The sequence below is a fragment of the Oncorhynchus nerka genome, linkage group LG4, assembly GCF_034236695.1.
Source record: "Oncorhynchus nerka isolate Pitt River linkage group LG4, Oner_Uvic_2.0, whole genome shotgun sequence".
Taxonomy (NCBI): Eukaryota; Metazoa; Chordata; class Actinopteri; order Salmoniformes; family Salmonidae; genus Oncorhynchus; species Oncorhynchus nerka.
In genome coordinates this window covers 61,968,791-61,991,881 of record NC_088399.1, presented here as the reverse complement: position 1 = coordinate 61,991,881, position 23,091 = coordinate 61,968,791, and the positions used below count along the sequence as shown (strand labels likewise).

The 23,091-nt window shown below is 43.3% G+C and overlaps 1 protein-coding gene and 1 long non-coding RNA gene across 2 annotated transcripts; both read right to left on the bottom strand.

Annotated features, from left to right (window-relative positions):
* Window positions 1-7,280: 7,280 nt before the first annotated feature.
* Window positions 7,281-17,528, bottom strand: LOC115128339 (protein shisa-7-like). Its single transcript, XM_065017726.1, has 5 exons — window positions 13,913-17,528; window positions 13,459-13,613; window positions 13,066-13,131; window positions 12,129-12,320; window positions 7,281-11,600 (listed from the first exon to the last, which is right to left on the bottom strand). The coding sequence occupies exons 1-5, from the start codon at window positions 14,644-14,646 to the stop codon at window positions 10,744-10,746; spliced, it is 2,004 nt and encodes a 667-aa protein (XP_064873798.1). The 5' UTR covers window positions 14,647-17,528; the 3' UTR covers window positions 7,281-10,743.
* Window positions 17,529-17,647: 119 nt separating this feature from the next.
* LOC135571305 (uncharacterized) lies at window positions 17,648-21,185 on the bottom strand. The gene is made up of 3 exons (XR_010463715.1): window positions 20,842-21,185; window positions 20,362-20,444; window positions 17,648-17,754 (listed from the first exon to the last, which is right to left on the bottom strand). It is a non-coding gene; the product is annotated as an uncharacterized LOC135571305 (long non-coding RNA).
* Window positions 21,186-23,091: the final 1,906 nt, after the last annotated feature.

Genomic DNA, 23,091 nt, shown 5'->3' with positions numbered 1-23,091 from the left:
GTTGGCATGTATCAGGGGCAGGTAAGTTAGGAGCAGGTATGTTGGCATGTATCAGGGGCAGGTAAGTTAGGAGCAGGTATTTTGGCATGTATCAGGGGCAGGTAAATTAGGAGCAGGTATGTTGGCATGTATCAGGGGCAGGTAAGTTAGGAGCAGGTATGTTGGCATGTATCAGGGGCAGGTAAGTTAGGAGCAGGTATGTTGACATGTATCAGGGGCATGTAAGTTAGGAGCAGGTATGTTGGCATGTATCAGGGGCAGGTAAGTTAGGAGCAGGTATGTTGACATGTATCAGAGGCAGGTAAGTTAGGAGCAGGTATGTTGGCATGTATCAGGGGCAGGTAAGTTAGGAGCAGGTATGTTGGCATGTATCAGGGGCAGATAAATTAGGAGCAGGTATGTTGGCATGTATCAGGGGCAGATAAATTAGGAGCAGGTATGTTTGCATGTATCAGGGGCAGGTAAGTTAGGAGCAGGTATGTTGGCATGTATCAGGGGCAGGTAAGTTAGGAGCAGGTATGTTGACATGTATCAGGGGCAGGTAAGTTAGGAGCAGGTATGTTGACATGTATCAGGGGCAGGTAAGTTAGGAGCAGGTATGTTGGCATGTATCAGGGGCAGGTAAGTTAGGAGCAGGTATGTTGACATGTATCAGAGGCAGGTAAGTTAGGAGCAGGTATGTTGGCATGTATCAGGGGCAGGTAAGTTAGGAGCAGGTATGTTGGCATGTATCAGGGGCAGATAAATTAGGAGCAGGTATGTTGGCATGTATCAGGGGCAGATAAATTAGGAGCAGGTATGTTTGCATGTATCAGGGGCAGGTAAGTTAGGAGCAGGTATGTTGGCATGTATCAGGGGCAGGTAAGTTAGGAGCAGGTATGTTGACATGTATCAGGGGCAGGTAAGTTAGGAGCAGGTATGTTGGCATGTATCAGGGGCAGGTAAGTTAGGAGCAGGTATGTTGGCATGTATCAGGGGCAGGTAAGTTAGGAGCAGGTATGTTGGCATGTATCAGGGGCAGGTAAGTTAGGAGCAGGTATGTTGACATGTATCAGGGGCAGTCAGGTAAGTTAGAGCAGGTATGTTGGCATGTATCAGGGGCAGGTAAGTTAGGAGCAGGTATGTTGGCATGTATCAGGGGCAGGTAAGTTAGGAGCAGGTATGTTGGCATGTATCAGGGGCAGGTAAGTTAGGAGCAGGTATGTTGGCATGTATCAGGGGCAGGTAAGTTAGGAGCAGGTATGTTGGCATGTATCAGGGGCAGGTAAGTTAGGAGCAGGTATGTTGGCATGTATCAGGGGCAGGTAAGTTAGGAGCAGGTATGTTGGCATGTATCAGGGGCAGGTAAGTTAGGAGCAGGTATGTTGGCATGTATCAGGGGCAGGTAAGTTAGGAGCAGGTATGTTGGCATGTATCAGGGGCAGGTACATTAGGAGCAGGTATGTTGGCATGTATCAGGGGCAGGTAAGTTAGGAGCAGGTATGTTGGCATGTATCAGGGGCAGGTAAGTTAGGAGCAGGTATGTTGGCATGTATCAGGGGCAGTTTAAGTTAGGAGCAGGTATGTTGGCATGTATCAGGGGCAGGTAAGTTAGGAGCAGGTATGTTGGCATGTATCAGGGGCAGGTAAGTTAGGAGCAGGTATGTTGGCATGTATCAGGAGCAGGTAAGTTAGGAGCAGGTATGTTGGCATGTATCAGGGGCAGGTAAGTTAGGAGCAGGTATGTTGGCATGTATCAGGGGCAGGTAAGTTAGGAGCAGGTATGTTGGCATGTATCAGGGGCAGTTTAAGTTAGGAGCAGGTATGTTGGCATGTATCAGGGCCAGGTATGTTGGCATGTATCAGGGGCAGGTAAGTTAGGAGCAGGTAAGTTAGGAGCAGGTATGTTGGCATGTATCAGGGGCAGGTAAGTTAGGAGCAGGTATGTTGGCATGTATCAGGGGCAGGTAAGTTAGGAGCAGGTATGTTGGCATGTATCAGGGGCAGGTAAGTTAGGAGCAGGTATGTTGGCATGTATCAGGGGCAGGTAAGTTAGGAACAGGTATGTTGGCATGTTCTGGCTGCAAGTCATCTGGTGACTGAGGTGGTGTGTTTCCTGATATGTTGGTCTCCATTGCAACTGTTCTCTTTAAAGTCTGTCTTCTATTCCGTTGGTTGCATTTTCATTGCCATCTCTTGCTTCTTTGTTCTCACTTTGTAAGCTCAGAGATAGATTTCACTTCTCTACTCTATTTTTTCCCTTTGCCTAAAGTTTTTAAAAAATATTTTAAAAAGAAAGCTAATGGGATAATGAATTTTGTCATTTTCACCATGTTCTGTCATTTCAACCACAGTTAAGTTTGTGATGGAAATTACACCCCTACAGTTTTTGGAGAAAAGTCACAGGCTGCTTAGCATGCTTTGGCTAGTATTACAGCTAGCATGTAGTTTACACTAAATGCATAAAACAGTCAAATAAAATAAAAAATGATGCAACAAATTAAAGAAATTATAGCCTGTTTGAAAATTACTGACAATAAAAATATTTTCTACACAAGCAATATTTACCTACATTTTCCTTCAACCTGAACATCACATCTGGAACAACTGTCCGCTACAGCCATGTGCTTCAGTGTCACAATACGTTTCCATAGTATTTAAGTTAACATTCTCTTGAAAAAAAACGTTATTAATGAGGAATTTGTCCTCAGCGGTAGAAATGACACCACTAACAAAGGACAGGTTTATTTTGTGTAAAAAAAAACAATATAAAGGGCATACTCACAATAAATATCGATATGGATTTTATTTAATGGACTCTTTCTCTAGTAGATAACACTATATAATGTGTAATTATTCATGTTTCTCATAGAAAAACAGTAAAATCTCAAAAGTCTGGATCAGGGACAAGGGAAAAAAAGGGAAATTGAAGTATAAAATGCATCTGAAAAGTAGCTAAAACACATTGGTGGAAAAAGTACTCAAACGTCAAACTTGAGTAAAAGTCTAAAAGATTTTGGTTTTAAATATACTTAAGTATCAAAAGTAAAAGTATAAATAATTTCAAAATCCTGATATTATACAACGCAGACGGCACTTTTAATTTTAAAAAAAAAAATAGTCACACTCCAACACATACGGTGCCTTTGGAAAGTATTCAAACCACTTGACTTTATTTTTTTGTTACGTTACAGCAATATCCTAAAATGGATTAAATAAAATATTTTCCTCTTCAATCTACACACAATATCACATAATGACAAAGCGAAAACAGTTTTTTAGCTTTTTTTTACAAAATAACTTATTTACATAAGTATTCAGACCCTGAAATTGAACTCAGGTGCATCCTGTTTCCATTGATCATCCTTGAGATGTTTCTACAACTTGATTGGAGTCCACCAGTGGTAAATTCAATTGATTGGACATGATTTTGAAAGGTACACACCTGTCTATTTAAGGTCCAACAGGTGACAGTGCATGTCAGAGCAAAAACCAAGCCATGAAGTTGAAGGAATTGTACGTAGAGTTCCAAGACAGGATTGTGTCGAGGCACAGATCTCTGGAAGGGTAAAAAAATATGTCTGCAGCATTGAAGGTCCCTAAGAATAGTCGTCTCCATCATTCTTAAATGGAAGAAGTTTAAAACCACCAAAACTTTTCCTAGTGCTGGCCACCTGCACAAACTGAGAAGGGCCTTGGTCAGGGAGGTGACCAAGAACCTGATGCTCTGACATAGGTCCAGAGTTCCTCTGTGGAGATGGGAGAACCGTCCAGAAGGACAATCCAGCAATCAGGCCTTTATGGTAGTGGCCAGACAGAAGCCACTCCTCAATAAAAGGCACATGACAGCCCACTTGCAGTTGGCCAAAAGGCACCTAAAGACTCTAAAAACATGAGAAACAAGATTCTCTGGTCTGATGAAACCAAGATTGTCCTGAATGCCAAGCGTCACATCTGGAAGAAACCTAGCACCATCCCTATGGTGAAGCATGGTGGTGGCAGCATCCTGCTGTGGGGATGTTTTTCAGAGGCATGGAGACTAGTCAGGAGGGCCTTCGGGACAAGTCTCTGAATGTGCTTGAGTGGCCCAGCCAGAGCACAGACTTGAACTCGATCAAGCATCTCTGGAGATACCTGACAAAAGCTGTGCTGCAACGCTCCCCATCCAACCTGACAGAGCTTGAGAGGATCTACAGAGAAGAATGGGAGAAACTCCCCAAATACAGGTGTGCCAATTTTGTAGCTTCACATCCAAGGAGACTCAAGGTTGTAATCGCTGCCAAAGGTGCTTCATCAAAGTACTGAGCAAAGGGTGTAAATGTGATATTTTGATAGTTGTACATTTTTTATACATTTGCAAAAATGTATAAAAACCTGTTTTTCTTTGACATTATGGGTTATTGTGTATAGATTGATGAGGGGAAAAAACTATTTAATCCATTTTAGGATAAGGCTGTAGCATTATAATATGTGTAAAAAGTCAAGGGGTCTGAATACTTTTCGAATGCACTGTAATGCACTGATCTGAGTCCGCCAGATCAGCGGCAGTAGGGATGACCAGGGATGCTCTCTTGATAAGTGTGTTAATTTGACCATTTTCCTGTCTAAATGTAACAAGTACTTTTGGGTGTCAGAGAAAATGTATGGAGAAAAACACATTATTTTCTTTAGGAATGTAGTGAAGTAAAAGTAAAAGCTGTCAAAAATATAAATAGTAAAGTACAGATACCCCAAACAACTACTTAAGTAGTACATTCAAGTATTTTTACTTAAGTACTTTACACCACTGCATAACATATAGGTTTTTCCATCAGCAGACTACGATCGATAATGTCAAAAGCCACACTGAAGTCTAACAAAAAAGCTCCCACGATCTTTTTATCATCAATTTCTCTCAGCCATCCATCAGTCATTTGTGTAAGTGCCATGCTTGTTGAATGTCCTTCCCTATAAGCGTGCTGAAAGTCTCTGGTTAATTTGTTTACAGTAAAATAGCATTGAATCTGGTCAAGCACAATTTTTGCCAAAAGTTTACTAAGGGTTGGTAACAGGCTGATTGGTTGACTATTTGAGCCAGTAACGGGTGCTTTACTATTCTTGGGTGGTGAAATTACTTTTGCTTCCCTCCAGGCCTGAGGGCACACACTTTCTAGTAGGCTTTGATTGAAGATATGGCAAATAGGAATGGCAATATCGTCCACTGTTATCCTCAGTCATTTTCCATCCAAGTTGTCAGACCTCAGTGGCTTGTCATTATTGATAGACAACAATAATTTTTGTTCACCTCATCCACTCTCACTTTACAGAATTCAAAATCACAATGCTTGTCTTTCATAATTTGATCAGTTATGCTTGGATGTTTAGTGTCAACATTTGTTGCTGTCATGCCTAAATTTGCTAATCTTGCCAATGAAAAAATCATTAAAGTAATTGGCAATATCAGTGGGTTTTGTGATGAATGAGCCATCTGATTCAATGAATGATGGAGCTGAGTCGACCCTTTTGCACCAAATATCATTTAAGGTGTTCCAAAGCTTCTTACTATCATTCTTCATGTCATTTCTCTTTGTTCCATTGTATAGTTTCTTCTTCTTTTTATTCAGTTTAGTCACATGATTTCTCAATTTGCAGTACGTTTGCCAATCGGTTGTGCAGCCAGACTTATTTTCCACACCTTTTGTCTCCCCATCAATCCACGTGGATTTAACCGTTTTTGCAGACATTTTCTTCATGGGTGCAAGCTTATTAATAACTGGAATAAGCTATTTCATTAATGTGTCAAGTGCAGCACCTGGTTGCACCTCATTACACACCACAGGGCAAAAAATATTCTTTACATCAACAACATAGGAATCACTACAAAATATAATTATTGTATGACCACTATATTTGGCAGTCTTTGGAACTTTTCCTAGATATGGCTAGTATATTGTGATCACTACAGCCGATGGATTTGGATACTGCTTTAAAGAGAATTTCTGCAGCATTAGTAAAGATTTGACTAATACATGTTGATGACATCATTCCTGTGCTGTTTTTAACTACGCTGGTAGGTTGACTGATAACCTGAGCCAGGTTGCAGGCACTAGTTACAGTTTGAAGCTTTTTCTTGAGTGGGCAGCCTGATGAAAGCCAGTCAATATTTAAATCACCCAGAAAATATACCTCTCTGTTGATATCACATACATTATCAAGCATTTCACACATTATCCAGATACTGACTGTTAGCACTTGGTGGTCTATAGCAGCTTCCCACAAGAAAAAGAGCTTCCCACAAGAAAAGGCTTTAGGTGAGGCAGAGGAATCTGTAGCCATATTACTTCAAATGTATTTAACATGAGATCATCTCTAAGCTTTACAGGAATGTGGTTCTTGATATAAACGGCAACACCTCCACCATTGGCATTTCTGTATTTTCTGTAGATTTTATAACCATGTATTGCTACCACTGTATCATCAAAGGTATTACCTAAGTGAGTTCAAAAGCACAATACATTTTTCATCCAAATGGCAGCCCCGCCACTTGATTTGCTATAATGCTGAGGGATTGGGCTGGAGAAGTGTAACCACTGTCAAATTCATGGAGGTATGGATGCAAATTTTTACAGCCCATGAAATCAACATATTTCTTTGTGAATTTTACCCCTTTTTCTCCCCAATTTATGGGTACGGGCTCGGGAGAGACGAAGGTTGAAATGCATCCTCCGATACACAACCCAACCAAGCCGCACTGCTTCTTAACACAGTGCGCATCCAACCCGGAAGCCAGCCGCACCAATGCGCCGGAGGAAACACCGTGCACCTGGCCACCTTGGCTAGCGCACACTGCGCCCAGCCCGCCACAGGAGTCGCTGGTGCGCGATGAGACAAGGACACCCAGGGACTCTGATGGCACAGCTGGCGCTGCAGTACAGCGCCCTTAACCACTGCGCCACCTGGGAGGCCCAAATCAACATATTTTTAAGCAATTACATGCTTGTTAAAAAAAAGGCATTGATACAAAACACAGAGTACAACATTTGTATTTTTGGTTATGATGGGGTAAGTCAATTGTTGGCTGCTCAATTCATCTGATAAATTGTATTATTTAAGAAACAATAGATACATAAAATTAATAAAAAATGATGTTGAAAATGCATTCTCTCACGTGATTTCTGACCTAAATTCTGGACAAGTGAATGACAGTTTCCTATCCATAATTGATCAGTCAGTCCACCCATAAAACAATGAGCCAAAGTGATTTACATAGAATAATCACAATCATAATTTGTGTTGATCTGATGAACACCAATAACCCAGTGAAAGAAAACATTTGTAATTGTTGGGATTTTTTTTATTGTTATTATCAATTGAACAGTATGATTCTACAAATGCGAGAATTCACCAATAACCAAAATAAGGGTTGCACGCTTGTGAGATCTTCACTTAATAGTCTTGGAAACAGACATGGGGTTTATCTATTAGATGAATCCCTATACATTTGTCTGAGGTAATACAGTACACCCCTGCCTCATTGTCCCGCAATACAATTAGGGGCCAATAAAGCTATCTCATGTTTACTTCCACCTCCTTCTATCTGGAAAACCTCACGCCACTAAATGTCACCCCACGAGCCACACACCAAAACAACCATTTTATACCACAACCTCCCTCTTACCTCCACCCACACACACACCTGGAATCATTTCCTCAGACCACACACACACGCATGCAGGCACACACACACACATTAATCAACAGTACATTTACAGGCACACAGATTAATGGGGGCGTACTCAACAAAAACATAATCACAACATCAGTATACCTCAAAGTACAATAAAAACATACATTTAAAATAACTGAATCTTCCTGTGACATAAATATATTTTGCCTCTCTTCGTTTAAGTTTAACAAGATTCCAATTATGGAATCTGAAGTTCTTACTGTAAAAATCATTGGACCATTCTAGTCCTATAATTGGTGATCCATAATCATGTTAGACAACAAGGCAAGTCACAATACATTCTCCAAACTATTCTAGCAAAATCCTCATTCTTTACAATAAATAGTAAAGATTCCAGTCACACAAATGTAATCTTATAACGAAATGCACAAATTTTCACAAAAAAATGTAAACAATGGAATTGTATAGCTTTTGCTCTACACCTTGAAATGTGAGAAAAGTCGATTTAGTTACATTTGCTTTGGTGAATGTCAATTTACAAGGACAGCTTTGATTGATGTCCTTTCTGATACTAGGCTTTTGAATCCAAAAAGCCAATATGAATAATAATATCATAGCTTTGGGTTTGAAATAGTTTGTGGATTCTCGGAGAAACACAAAATTGTCTTACTTGCCATATCCCAAGTCAGATCAAATGTGAGATTCAGTATTCCTGAAAAGAAATTAAAATACCCACCCGGGCACACAAATACAGACGCATGTACATTACACATACACGCCATGACATCATAAGTCAGCACTATGACATCGCAAACACTGGCTTTGACATCTTCATGCGGCTTGTCTTTTCACTTTGATTGCATCTGCTTTTAAACATTTTTAAATCAAGAATACAAAAAGGTTAAAATCCACTAGAAAGATGAATATTCAAAATCCAGGAAACATTGAGCTTCACAGAGAATAAATAATAATAATAGGGGAACTAATAATCATGGTGATGATGATAATAATAATCAAAGAGTAAATCTATAGTAATCATAATCATGACCATAAACACAAACACATATCATAGAGCTTTAAAAACATTGTCTGGCTGAAAGTAATACATTTTTGTCTTTATCCAGTCACAGTTAAAGGGGCGAGCCAAAATACTATACAAAGATTTTGTAAATACTATGGTCTCATTATCCCTTCAGTCAAAGTTGAGAGTTCAACCCTTTCAAAATTGGCCAAAAATGACCACATCTTCCATTTTATAATCTGTCAAACCCACAAAAAAATAAACTTTTGTAAATGTACAAAATACGACATTAGGTCCACCCCCACCCCTGCAATGTAAAAAAGACAATAGTATGATGGCTTTTTGTCACACTCAATGTCAACCTCACGAGGGCACAAAGTAGCTTTGCAGCATTGACTCGGTTTTCTTCACACTTACAAAATGTGTCAGTCATTTATGCAGTGTTGCACAAACTTTCTCCAATATTGACACAGAAAAAGCCAACATAGTACAGACCACAGACACACATAAAGAGTTTTCAGAATAGCCCTTGGTGTTGTGTCCATTGTCTTCTGTTCTCCCTTTCCCTCCATTCCTCCAAATATTGTGAACGGCTTGAGTTTCAGAAACAGTCATGTGGAATTCAGCGAAGTCGGAGTAGTGATTGGTATATTAACTACTAACAAATCAATGTTTTACCTCACGATCCTGGTAAACAGCTCAGAAAGGATTATCAATGGAGCAGGAGCTTGACTGGTTTTGGAGATTGTTTTAAGGGACAGACCCATGGGCAGGTATGGCTAAACAAAGCCCTTGCATTAGCCACGAGATAAATCCTCTGCATGGCAGTGTCCCTCAAAATGAACACATCTTCACTGAGCTTTCATTCTCATGTGGTCAACAATTTTGTTTATTTTTTTTCCCCTTTCAGGTGGTCTTTAACTCCTTAAAAACGTGACTGACATTGTGTATCGAATAACAGTGTCAAAGCATTTCTGTGTGACTATAAACATAACTGGAATCAGCGCTCCACAGTTTGGAAACTGACCTCGTTTGAGACTTGGGTCTCTATGGGAATGACAGCCATCACGTCGACCAGCCAGCCAATCAGGGTGCAAAGGTCATGCAGCAAAGTTATATTTGTGTCAAATCATGCTAATAATAACTGAAGAAATCCAGCCATAATCAAGAGGTTCAACCCTTACATGACCTTATACAAGACATCTGCAGACTAAGTTATGGCTGTAGTGTGAGATTGTGGTAGCTAGCAACAGTACTCCAAATGTGTCTATTTTCAAGTCGTCCAATCCAAAAATTTGGACAGTGACACTGGGCAACTCAAATGTCCACTCATTGTCAGCCATTAAGTCATCAGGCTATAGATGTGTGATACCCCCCCAGAATACACACACTGTCTAACAGGGCTTTATTCCTTTACGAAAAACAACAATTTACAGTCTTGTATTTTTTTTTTTTTTTACAAAAGTTAAACCACCATCACATTGTTCTGCATTCCATCTCAGTGTCTGTTCAGATTCAAAGACAGTTTCGTTCTCTCTGTCAGAGCAACAAGAAACCCAATAACCATTTAATCCACTAGTAAAAGTCATCATGTGCTCGGATAATGTTTCAATAGCACGAAAAACTTTGTGAAATTGTTCCTTTTTGCTCTATACATGGCCCCTTTTCTTTCTCCCTCCTCAACAATATGGTTGAATATTCTCTTTCCCAAGACTCACAATAACATGAATCAAATCAATGGGCTTCATTCAAAATTCCCTCTAATAATTCAATTTTCTCAAAGGTTTCTTTCTATCATTGCCCTTTTCTGTGTTTCCTGGCAACAGGTAACAATGGCATCCACTCTTCTCTCACATCTTTCATTCTTGTTGGGACGTAGTATCCCCGTCATATCCTTCTCTCTCTCTCTCATCAGCTTGCCCTTGCCTCTCTTGTTTCTTCTTCTATTCATCTATCTTTCCATCATGCCCCAATTGACCTTCTTCTCTTCCTCTCCCTTTCCTTTCTGCGTGAACACGTTCAGCTTGAACATTCTCAACACGACCTTCATCTCTCCTTCACTGTTGGCTTTACTCTCTCACACGGTCACCTCGTTCTTACTAGCCGTCCTCAATGTCTGGCCCCCTCCTCCGCCACCGGGGATATATTGGAGCTGTTCGATGGTGTTCTGCCTCTTGGCGGCGAATGCCATCCTCCGCACGTTGTGGCCCCCGATGGTCCCCGCCCCGCTCCCTTGCCCTACCCCGGCCCCTGGTCCGTGCCCATGAGGGTCCTCCCAGCTTCCTACCGGGTGGCCCGCCACACTCATCTCCAGATCGTGGCCCGATGTGGGGTGGGAGTTCATCTTGATCATGTGATGGCGGTCCAGCGAGGGTGTGACGCAGATGTTCTGCTGTGATTGGGCCTTGTGGCTGAGGCATCCCATTGTCGGGACCCCCATCCCCCCATATTCCCCCATCCCACTCATACCCACCATACCGCCTACCCCTGGCATGCCCATGCCCACCATCCTCTCCTCCAGACGGTCGGGCGAGACTAGGAGTCTCTCGTGGGACTTGCGAAGCGTCTGTGAGGTGGAGCTCTTGCTGGTGGTCATGGCCTTGTAGTACTGGTGCTGCTGGTTCTTGGAGAGTCTGGAGAGGGTGTTGCCCTCGCCAAGCGCTAGGAGCTGGTCCTGGGACATGACCCTCCGCGGGGCCTTGTCGAAGGCAGCCTGGTACCCCGACGACTGGGCTGGCAGAGGGTAGGGGTTGGGGGTGGATGTGGGCACGTGGATATGTGTCCGGGAGGAGTGGAGGGGGAGGGTACCCCTGGCTCCGAGAGTGTAGTCACCGCCCCAGTGGAGGTGGTGCTGGGAGGAGTGGAACGACAGAGGGGCGTTGTTAGGTCGTCGCTTCGATGAGTAGTAGCCAGAGTAGTCCTCCAAATCTTTCTCTGTTTTTTTTGTGTGTGTGTGTGGGGGGGGGTTGAGTTTTAAAGAAAGATGATGAAAGAAACAAATGTAGAAATAACAGTTAGTGAAATTCATTCATTATCGGGTGAAACAAAGTGTTCCAACATTTCTCGTCCTAAGAAGTCTTTCATCTTTAAAGACTTTCCCTGGACTGAGCTCCCTGAAAGCAAACTGAAATGTGACCATTAGCCAACCGTTGGTACCTCTCTCTCTCTCTCTCTGTGTATTCTACAATCCCCCTATACATCCTCCCTATTACATAGTTTTCTGGGGCACCTACTCTGAACGAACAAGCCTTTATCAACTCCCATTCTATAGGCTATAACAGCCTACATTAAAGGCACAACAAAAGGGAATACGTCTGACACACACCGTCGGCCGGCTGCATCTCGCCTGTCATTGCTTCTTCCACACACATATCTCTGGAGCTCTCTCTCTAACCCCCCCCTCCAGCAGCGGCTGCCACCCAGACCTCGCTCCAGCCCCTCCCCCACTGCTCCCCTCCTCACCGAGCCTCTTCAGGGAGCTGTAGCGGCTGATCTCAGGTTTCATGGCCGCCTCGTAGGAGGGGGGAAGCTGGGCCAGGTTGTGGAAGGAGTGCGAGAAAGGGGGTTGCGGGTGCAGGCCGGAGCTGCTGTGTTTGCCGGTGAGGAGGGTCCCCGTGGAGGCCAGCTGGGCGTTGTTCATGCGGGGCACGCGCTCTGGAGGAGGAAGAGGAAGACATTTTCAAAAGACCCGACACACACGGGAGCATTAATCAGGGCCCTAACGCACAGGGATACATTTAGAATGACCTAGCATGTTTATTAACATAATATATACCGTATGAGTATGTTTATAAGGACCTAATATACACACATATATATTTATAAGGACCTAACACCTATATGGTGGGTAGCTACATTTATAACGGGCCAACATGTATTTAAAATTAACTTAAAGGTACATATACATTGACGAAACGTGCCAATTCCTTACAAATTACTAGTCTTAGAGAATTGCTGCCATTTGTAATTTGTACATTTTCAAGTCATTCTAAGGCGACTAGTATGAGGTAACATATAAAATAAGCCAAGATGATTGTCTGACACTTTGGCCATTGACCATGTACAATAATGGGCAATAACAGCCAAGAATATCTTTATAACCACTGAGGGAGCACACGGGAGACATTGACCACTGTGGAGTAACACGTGCAGGCTTCAGGTCACTGACTTCACTCAAGCCAAGGCCCATAGTGTAAGTAAGCACACTTACACCACAAACGGATACAGTATGTATACAGCGCATACTGAGACACTTACGAGGGAGACGCACACACAGGGTTAAGGAAACAGCGACTGTGCTGAGGGGAAAAACACCCGATGGGACATGTACAACACCAGACAGACGGGTCACGAGGCCAACTCACACACCCCGCCGCCTGTGTCAGCTAGTTAGGCTTACCCTTAGCAGCCGAGCGTTTGGGACTGGAACCAGACACCTGGATAAAATTGTGGTGCAAGTTGCCAACTGCAAGAGAGCACAGCGAACACTGACGGTACAGCCACTCGTGCGTGTACGCGTGAATCATGAGCATTGTTTGCGTGTGTGGTGGAGTGTGTGCGGTGGGGTTACGTGAGCGTGTTTAGAGTGCAAGCATTGTTGAGCGCGACTCCATACAGTCAGCGTTACCAGGCTACTGCGTCCACCTCCGCTGTCCGCGATCATCACTAAGGGTTCGTGTGCATCTGAAAACAGGCTATTACTGTGTTATTACAATGTAATAACAGCGTTAGTGTCATGACACTAACATTGCTATGACAGTGTTGTCCAAATGCGTTCTGTTGCGTCACTCACTGCGGTTGTCTTTGCTCTGGAGCACCGGGGTGTAGAGGCTCTTGGGGGGACGACCGAGGCCGTCTCCTACGGTGGCGTTGGTCAGGACGCTGCTGTCGTTCCTCTCCCCCTGTTGGCCTGGGCTGGCCTGGCTGCGTAGGATGTCCACCAGGGCTCTGGGAGAAGGAGGAGAGAAGGGGAGGGGAGCGGAAAAAAATCATGGACAAGGGCGAGAGAGTAGAACAAACTACTTTCCGTTCAAAAGTAGAGCATTCGACTTAGCTGGCCACCAACGTAAATGTGCTACTTGTTCATTGATCGTGGTTCAGTTTCATCACCCCTGTGGCTTGTGGCCTCAATGGATTTAAAAAAAGACTAAAACCCACTGACAGACCCACATACACCCACACGGCCATTTATTCAGACAGTGTTTACTGGTCGTTTGCTCAAAGACAATTCTCCGTTCCTTTCTCACCTGGGCATGTTGATGTCTCTGTTCCGGGGTCGTCGGGACATCTTGTGGAAGGCCACCTTGATGCCCACGGCCACCACCAGGGTGACGGAGATCACCCCTCCGATCACGTACGCCGTGCTGTTGCTCTGCTGCTGCAGCTGCTCCGAGTCTGGGTCACCCCGGTTCCCCGACAGCGGGGGGTTCGTCTGCGGTGTGTCGAGCCAACCGGGCGAGTTGTAGTTGTTGCACGACTCCTGGTCCAAGCGGCTACGCTGGTGATCACAACAGTAGCGGTAGTGGCAGGTGCCGCAGCAGTAGATGTAGGTGCCCTTGGAGCAGTTGAAAGTGCTGTCTAACTGGCCCATGACGTCGTAGTAGGCCCGACACACGTCCACATCCACCAGGCGCCGGGGGGGCGGAGCCACCTGGGCAGCACCCAGAGGGGGCTTGAGGGCGTCCGCTGCCGTCATGTTCTGAGGGAGCTTGATCTGGGGGAGGGGCTTGGGGAGCGTTTCGGGTTCTTTCGGCTCGCCTTCATGAGCGTCCTCCATCTCAGCCACTTTAGGCGCCACCTTCGCCCCCCCCGGGGGCGGCGGCATCGGTTTGTTCCCAAAGCCGGTGAGGAGGAACAGGGTGGTGCCGCCGTTGGATGAGCGGCGCTCTGTGGTGATGGTGACGGCGGAAAGGACGAGGCCGGACACAAGGGAAAATATGAGGGAGTTGCTGAACATCCTTCTGTAGGTTCTTGGCCTCATTTTTCAACGTTTCAGCGTTTCTGAGCCAAAGTTTTATTTTTTAAAGGCCCGCCGCCGGGTGTTCAAATATCGAGGTCCTCTTCCAAGAGGGAAAGTGTCTTCTTTGAATTTCACTGGCGTGTAAGTCTAAAAAATATAAAAAGCTTCTACTCAAGGTTTCAATTGGAATACGATGAACTAATCCTTTGTTAGTGCTTCCGTGTACAGAACACACACTAGGGTGGGTGTTTTTACGTTGTTCAAAAGTGATTTTTGTTTTTGCTTGTTCAAGCAATGCGTGTGGCGTGTAACTTGTATGTATTTATGTAAACATCTCTCTCAAGCTATCAATACAAATCTATTCTCGTTCGTAAGCAGCTCATGTAAACGTTGAGGTTTTATATATTCCTATATTTCTACGTTCTAGACCTTAGCATGTACTGGCCTATATTATGGCTATACTTGTGAAAGGACAATTTGAAGTTTGTCTCGACAACTTCAACTTAGCACACAAAAACAAAATAGATGAGGAGGATGCTGGAAAATGTATATATTGTAAACATCAGTCAATAAAGTGTTATTTAATGGAATGGTAAGAGTAATGATAATGTTTGTGGTCTCTACTGTGCAGACCTCACTAAAATGGCAAGCGTGGGTTGTCTTTCTTTATGAGAGGCAGTATTATCTTGTAAACAAAATCAATGTGTAAACGTTTCGTATCAGTCGGACTCTTTTGAACTGTCCCAGGAAGTTATGAATAAGGTAGCAAGCAAATCCTATTCGAAGGGCAGGTGTAGTCTGTAAACATTAAGGGTTGCATGTAAACTTCATTTTCTTTATTTGAGTACTTTTCACCTATGCTTAATTATATTATCACTTGGAATTGGCACTTCCGTTTTCTGCATTTGACCCGCAAACCTTAATGTAAAACTTTGTGTGAATTGTAAACAATGGTGTTGGCAGCTTTAGGGGCCTCTAATTCCCCATGTCCATACATGTGCTAGAACAGATTGGTTTATTATCAGTATTAACTTGATAGTGTCATTCTGCACTGAATGTTCTATTTGTTCACAAACTTTGAATATTGAGAGAAAGGAAATAGAGGTGGGGTGGTCAATTGAGGAAATATCATTCAGAGAGACTTGGGATTCTACATTTTGGACTTAAATGCAGTGGTTGGAAAAGCCACAAAAAAAAGAAAAAAAAAAGGTTTGCGCTTTGAGAAAAGGACCACTCACAAAAGCTTGTCAACGAGGTCCGGTGAAAATGGGTACTGAAGAAATGTACCAAGCAGCATATATAGTTGAGACAAACTGGGACCACACAATTCACGCCTAACTTCGTGAGAAAGGGAAAACTAAGATATAACACAGCGAGTGATGGACCAAATGAATAAAGGCAGCCAGAGATAGTAATTTCTGTTTGTTGGTGAATTAGGAAAAGGTGAGAGAGGGAAGGAGGGACTGGTGAATGGGAGGTGGAGGGACGAAAGGAGGCTAAGGATCTATGTGCGTTTGATCCCCTTTCGGGAGTGTCTCTGCTCTGAGTTTAACTCGGCCCAACAGAATAGAACGAAGGTGGGCTTGGGCCCGGTTCTGGCAGGACAGCGCGGCTCCGCCCACAGAACAGACATGAAAATGTCTGGATTCATTGGTTCAATGCAGAATATGTGGAGAAAATGTACACTATGATATGGTCCCTTTACAGCCTAACCTAACCTGGGCTGATGACTACAGATACATGGTCATTGTGACCAGAACGAGAAAAGTAGAACAATCTAATATGAATAGCTTTCTAAGCTATTTTCTTCTGAAAATGAATGTGGGAAATGGTATCCTAGTGTCATATAAGCACTTCACTGTATCCCTGAATGTATGAGCGCGCCTATATTTGAAAGTGACTATACGAGATGTTGTTGATGCAAAGAAGTCTTAAAACAGGGTAAGATGGTAGATCTAAATGTTGGGTCATAGTATGGCTGGTGTGATACGGCTTATGTGTTAAAGTGTTATCTCCTTTGACAGACACCATCAATACACTGAGGGGGGGCTGTGTTGCATGTTTTGAGAGGAAGAAAAGAGGAACACAAGGGTTTGAATATCATCCGGGTTAAAAGGAAACGGGGGATTTTCAGATTGTTAAATGTGGTGTGCCTACATGTGCTGTATGGGAGAATGCTAGAGAGATGCTGAGAGAGAGAAGAAGAAGACAAATGTGAGGTATATAATTGAGGGAGATAAGCAAAGTAGCGACAAAATAGCAGCGAGGTCAATGTATCACGTTATATGTGACTTGTCTTGCCCTTCAGTCAGTCAACGCCTAGTTCGATTGCTCGATCTGGGGCCGAGCTTTCAGAGCCTGAGCAAGTTTGTGAGTTATCACTGCTTACCACTCTCCAACTAATGTACTACAAACAAATACAGGTCACCATTAAAGATTAGTTGAATGAACCAATAATGCACTATTCATCCAAATCTGAAAGATTTTAGGAGCAGAAAATGATATATATTTTTTTAACTGACGAAGGACAGTAAATGTACATTTAACTACAGGCATTAGGCTAACTCTCCACAATGTGGTTCTAACTACTTTTTGATTGATAGAATGTTATAACTTTATGTACGCTTTGAGCTTCAATGCTATTTTTGACGTAATAAGGATATGAAATGTGTATTTTATGTGTTAGGGAGACAAATGAAAAAACGACTATTCTGATATTGAATCTGAACGCTGTGTGAACTCAAGGTAACACTAAGTGAAACATGAGGTATGAACGGTAAGCGTGACTTTGGTAGTTTCGTTGTCGTCGTTATTTTTCTTTTGTCTTGCACAGTTCGTATGGCACTGGTTTAGGTCTCGCTCGAAACAAAACAGGGGAAGAAAGAAAAACAGTCAGTGCAAATTAAGGTCCAAAATCCCCCCACCCACCCCACCCCCCACAAAAAAAAATACTGAGAAAAGAAAAAGGGATGTAGAAAGTCCGTTGTAATTAGCAAACAGCCTCTGGATCTAAAGAGGGGGGGGGGGCGTCCCCTTAGTTGTTCCACCTGGCCAAGACAGTGATGATGACGTAATCCAGGTTTGAGGTTTTCTTCAAACTTCTACGTCTTTACTTATTCTAAATTGACACTGCAAAAAGAAGAAGACAGCAAGTTGATCAATGGATGACCTTTTCCTCGTCCACAGTTTAGCCATCGTGTTTCTATTCTAGGAGAGTTTAGGTACAAGACGTAAACTGAGTGTGCAAAACATTAAGGACACCTGCTTTTTCCATGACATAGACTGACCAGGTGAATCCAGGTGAAAGCTATGATCCCTTATTGATGTCACTTGTTAAATCCACTTTAAAAATCAGTGTAGATGAAGGGGGGGGAGACAGGTTAAAGAAGGATTTTTAAGTCTTGAGATAATTGAGACATGGATTGTGTACGTGTGCCATTCAGAGGGTGAATGGGACAAAATATTTAAGTGCCTTTGAAAGGGGTATGGTAGGTGCCTGGCGCTGCTGGGTTTTTCATGTTCAACCCTTTCCAGTGTGTATCAAGAATGGTCCACCACCCAAAGGACATCCAGCCAATTTGACACAACTGTGGGAAGCATTGGAGTCAACATGGGCCAGCATCCCTGTGGAACACTTTTGATACCTTGTAGAGTCCATGCCCATACTGAGGGCAAAAGTGGGGGGGGTAAAACTCAATATTAGGAAGGTGTCCTTAATGTTTTGCACTGAACAAGCATGCATGATTACTCCTACATAAACAGTTGGCTAATGACTGGTATAAGCAGTAATTAACAAGTGCATACATTCACTCTGTTTGGCTGAATCGATTCATATTTCAGATTGGGTGATATCCACGGTGTAAAAATGACAATGCATGTTGCATTCATTTAAAAGCAACGATTTAATTGAATCTAATCATCATACGGTCAGCAAATCTGTAACATGAAACACAATTCGGAAAAGCTCATCCTTTCACACCAGACCTTGAATGCCACAGTCATAGACTCCCGAGGACTACAGTCTCCTATAGTCCTTCGTTAGGTAAGGACCTGCGAGATCACACTACGTTAACATCAACTTCGAGAGAATAGACATGTTTTGACTTCAACAACTAAAAAAACAGCTAGATGGTGATGAGACACACCATATGGATAGTACTGACACCGAGAGACGAGTGTCAGGGGAGAAGAGTAGGTCTCATAGTGAAGACTGGGCCTCGAGAGGAGAGAAAGGAGGGGAGAAGCCACAGATGTGAGCAGAGTGGGGGGTTGCCCGGAATGGGTGTATCCTTCCGAAATGGGAGGGGGGAAAAAAAGGAGGCAAAGCTGGGTTGGAGGCCCGAACAGTGGAGTCTCTTGTGCTGAAAAGTTAAGGGTGCCTTTAAAATCACTGACTGCCCTGGGGGGGGCATTTGCATTCCGTTTCCTGGATGCAGCAATTAAGAAGGTATTGACAACAGCTGATCTCCTCTAATGTGATGCTTTCTAGGCAGACCCATCGGTTTCGACAGACACACCACTCGGCCTGGCCACAAATATGGAGATGTTATGAGTCTGTTCGTTTCCATATGGAACAGAGAATTCCGAACATGTACGCTGTCTGAGCATCTGCATATGCCTGGCCCCTACCGCGAGCACACAGGTCTTAAAGAGACAGCGCACATGCTGGCACACAGCGTGTTAGCGCTACACCGACCCCCCACCTCCCTCCCTCCCGCTCTCTCTCTCTCTCTGCCAGTGAGTGGGCTGGAGCAGGCTCTCTCAGAATAGCACTGCAGCATTGAACGAGAGGAAGAGTGAGAGAGGGAACGAAAGGGAAGGAGCAACACCGTCCTCCACCTCCCATATCAACACATATCCGTCTATCCATTGTCTTATCGATGCCCTCCGTTGTGCAATGGGCTTTGTGTCACCTCTCCTCCTTTCCCAAGGATCTCTCCATCTCGCCCTCCTCCCATGCGGCTCAGTGTCAGATGTTTGTCCACCCCACCGCTCCTCGTTCGTCCACCCTACCCCACCTTTTCTCCCCATCTCTCTCTGGACTGAGGCATGCTGGTTCAAAAGGCAGTGCACTAGGACAGTGAGCAACAGCGCCCTTTGTAATTAGGTGTCAGCGTGTATAGGCCTCCGAAGAAGAGGCATCATGAATTATGGAAGCAACTTAATTACTGTAGACCCATTACCGACTCCCTTGATAAGTTAACGATTAATTACCTTTAATACTGGGAAACGCTGTAGTATTTCTGACCATTATTGAACTATTGTGGCTGTTTCCTAATGTGCCATATCATGTAGCATTCATTGAGCTTAGTCTATAGGCTCTTTGTGGGAGATTATATATCGATAAGCCTCCCGCAGCTGGGTTTTTGGGCAGCAAACAGGTGCCTCTACGTGACAATGTTATCAAAGCAAAACCATATCCATACACATTGAAGTTAGGCAGGCTTGCTGGCCATGAGCATGATGGCACGGTTGGTGTGTCGACATTTGCATTGATGTGGCGTTGCTCATGTCGGGAACAAGTCATACAGTCATTGTGTGCATAGGCCAATTCACACACTTCCATTTTCTATTGCTGCTAGATGACTTCGTTTGTGGGGGGGAACGGACAAGATAGACACAAAATGGGAGGGTAGTTATCGTGGTCGAGGCGCAAAGAGCGAGACCTGTTCACGTGCGCGTTTCGTTAGGCAACGTTGCAGCACTAAACAGAAACAAAATGAAGGAACGACTTACCTGCGTGTCGCTGATTGTATTCAAAGGGCAATAAGATGATGGTCCATTTTTAGATGTGGTCGTCAGGCCCGTCACCATGTTTCCTTGAAATTAAACAAGGAGGGAAAATATTGTAGCACATCAATTGTTGCCAATACAATAATTCCAATATAAATTGAGTAAAAAATGGCCCTACACTATGCCACATCACAATGAAAGCCCATAGATTGGAGTTCACACGCGGATGCGCTGGTCTCTTCCAAATATTAAATAACTACACCAAAATTGTGTGTGTGTCATATGGTCAAAAATAATTGTTAGAAAAATAGAAAAATCAGCACTCAATTAATAATTAACTTCCATCCTAAATTGAGAGAGTCGTGTTTATCTATCCACTCGAATGAGGCTGTGGAAATCCGTTTTCAAGCTTTTGAAGTTATGCAAACAGGAGAACATTAATCAGATTTTGTTCATTAAAAAGTGTTCAAAAGGTAGCTTTACCGGATGTATAGTAGTCCATTCACCAACATTGGATCTTAATTGTGATTCCCGGAAAATAACTGATCATGCCTACATTTTCCATTGTAATTCCAGGTGAGGATGAAATGAATTTGTCTCGAAGGACATGTTTCTCTCCGAATAGACATAGAAAATCGCACAATAATAAAACATTTTTTTTAACGAGGGGGAGGTCGTCTAACTAAATTATATCAGAACATATATTTTCAATCACATATTGCTATTTCCTTTTAGCGGCGACTATAATCCTCACTGCGCTCCCCCCTTTGCTATAGAGGTTCCACCGCGTTGATGAAATTCATAAAAAGTAATTGCTTTCACAAAGGTCCGCCACACTCGATGCTCACTCATTGATAGGACAATATGGTAGGCCTACTTGTTCACGTTTCCATTTGTTAAATGAGCAAAAGTATCTACCAATCGGTGACACGCTTTATTCCCAATGAGCAATCTCTTTCGCGGAAACATTGGTTTACAAACGGGGATGGAATGGAATGGTTTAAACGCATGCACCAGGAGCGAACACGCACACGCCTTCAAAAAAGCAAAATGTTTCTGTTCTATGTAAACAACAAAGCTCACTGCAAATAACAGTGGAATGCAAACATCTAAAACACTAGCAAAGTGATGGGGGAAAATTGACACTGCTTTACAGCGTTTCATGGGTAAATAGATAGAGAGGGAAGAGTCTAGGATAATGCAGTGTCATTAGTTGCCTTGACAACCATGTCCATGTATTTCAGCTAATTATGAATTTGATGGAAATTAGTAGATGCTTGTTTCCTTCGTCCCAGTCACTGCCCCATTCACTAAATGACGTAATCACAAGAAAAAAGGAAATATGCAAAAACATTATTTTTTTTTAACTTCAATTGGTTGCACAAACTGTTCCCAAATCCTCTCAGGCATGCCTTCCCTCAGTGACAGATACATTACAGTACCCTGTAGGCTACATAAAATAGAACCAAACAGAGCAGAATAGAAAATAATATGCATCAAACTCTACCATAAAGTCCACCATTGGTGGAAGCATTATTATGTGACAGGGGCAGCAATATTGATTAGTGTAGCAGAACAGAGGCACACTGAAGGACTGTATGGGGTCTGTGGCCCCACAGATGGTCTTCTATAACTTGGTACACGGTGGCCCTTAGAGCTACGGTTAGGCAACTGTCCAAATCATCACTTCTCACCAGTGATTACTCTGAACGTCAGTATATCAATGAATTAACCAAACACATGATCAATATTGTCTCCAGGAGGCTAACAAACATGGCAATAGTCATTTTAACCTCAAAGGTAAGTGCTGACCGGACGCTTCGCAAATGAAAACTCGGAAATTGCATCTGAATGAAATGTCCAGAGACTCACGTTTCACTCCATAATAGCCATTTGAGGACAGGCTAAAAGAGAACCCTTGTGAACCAGCCACAGGAAATACTCCCCCCTGAACAGGAAATGGAGAATTCTCAGGGGTATCTATAGTCAATGGGTAAGTCCACCCACATGAAGTAGACAGGGTGTCCGGTGTTGCGGGACTGCACCTCACAATGACAATGTGTAGACTTTGGGCAATTTCTTAATTTGTGTTGTCTGGTAGTCTTAGATCCAAAGAAAGAGAAATGTTCGGCAAGTCCATGAGGGCATTACAAGCCTGTTGGTGGCAACGCCAAAACATACTGATATAATGAGTATGTTGGTCAAAAGGGTATTGTAATGGAAGATAGTAATGGCTGACCTATTATTCAAGGGGCTTTGGCCCCATCACCTTTTATGGCATAACTACAAAGCATATGGATGTATACAGTATATTTTTCGTATCTTTATTTCACTAGGCAAGTCAGTTAAAGAACACATTCTTATTTACAATGACGGCTTAGGAACAGTGGGTTAACTGCCTTGCTCAGGGGCAGAACATTTTTTTTTTACCTTGTCAGCTTGGGGATTCAATCTAGCAACTATTTTGATTACAGGTCCAATGCTCTAAACCACTAGGCTACCTGCAGCCCCAATATGAACCGTTGAACAAATTAGCATTCAAGGATCAAATCTAGGTCATATGATGACAGCGATAACAACAAGCTCCCAGATGTGACGTGCGTGTGTGTGCGCACTTGGGAGAAAGTTAAGGCATGAGGAGCCTTTCCTCGCCATTTGCGTCACTTCCTCCATTCCATGTCTTGAGGGGCAAAAGAGAAGCATTGTCGCCATCGCTATGCAGGCCTCTCAGTA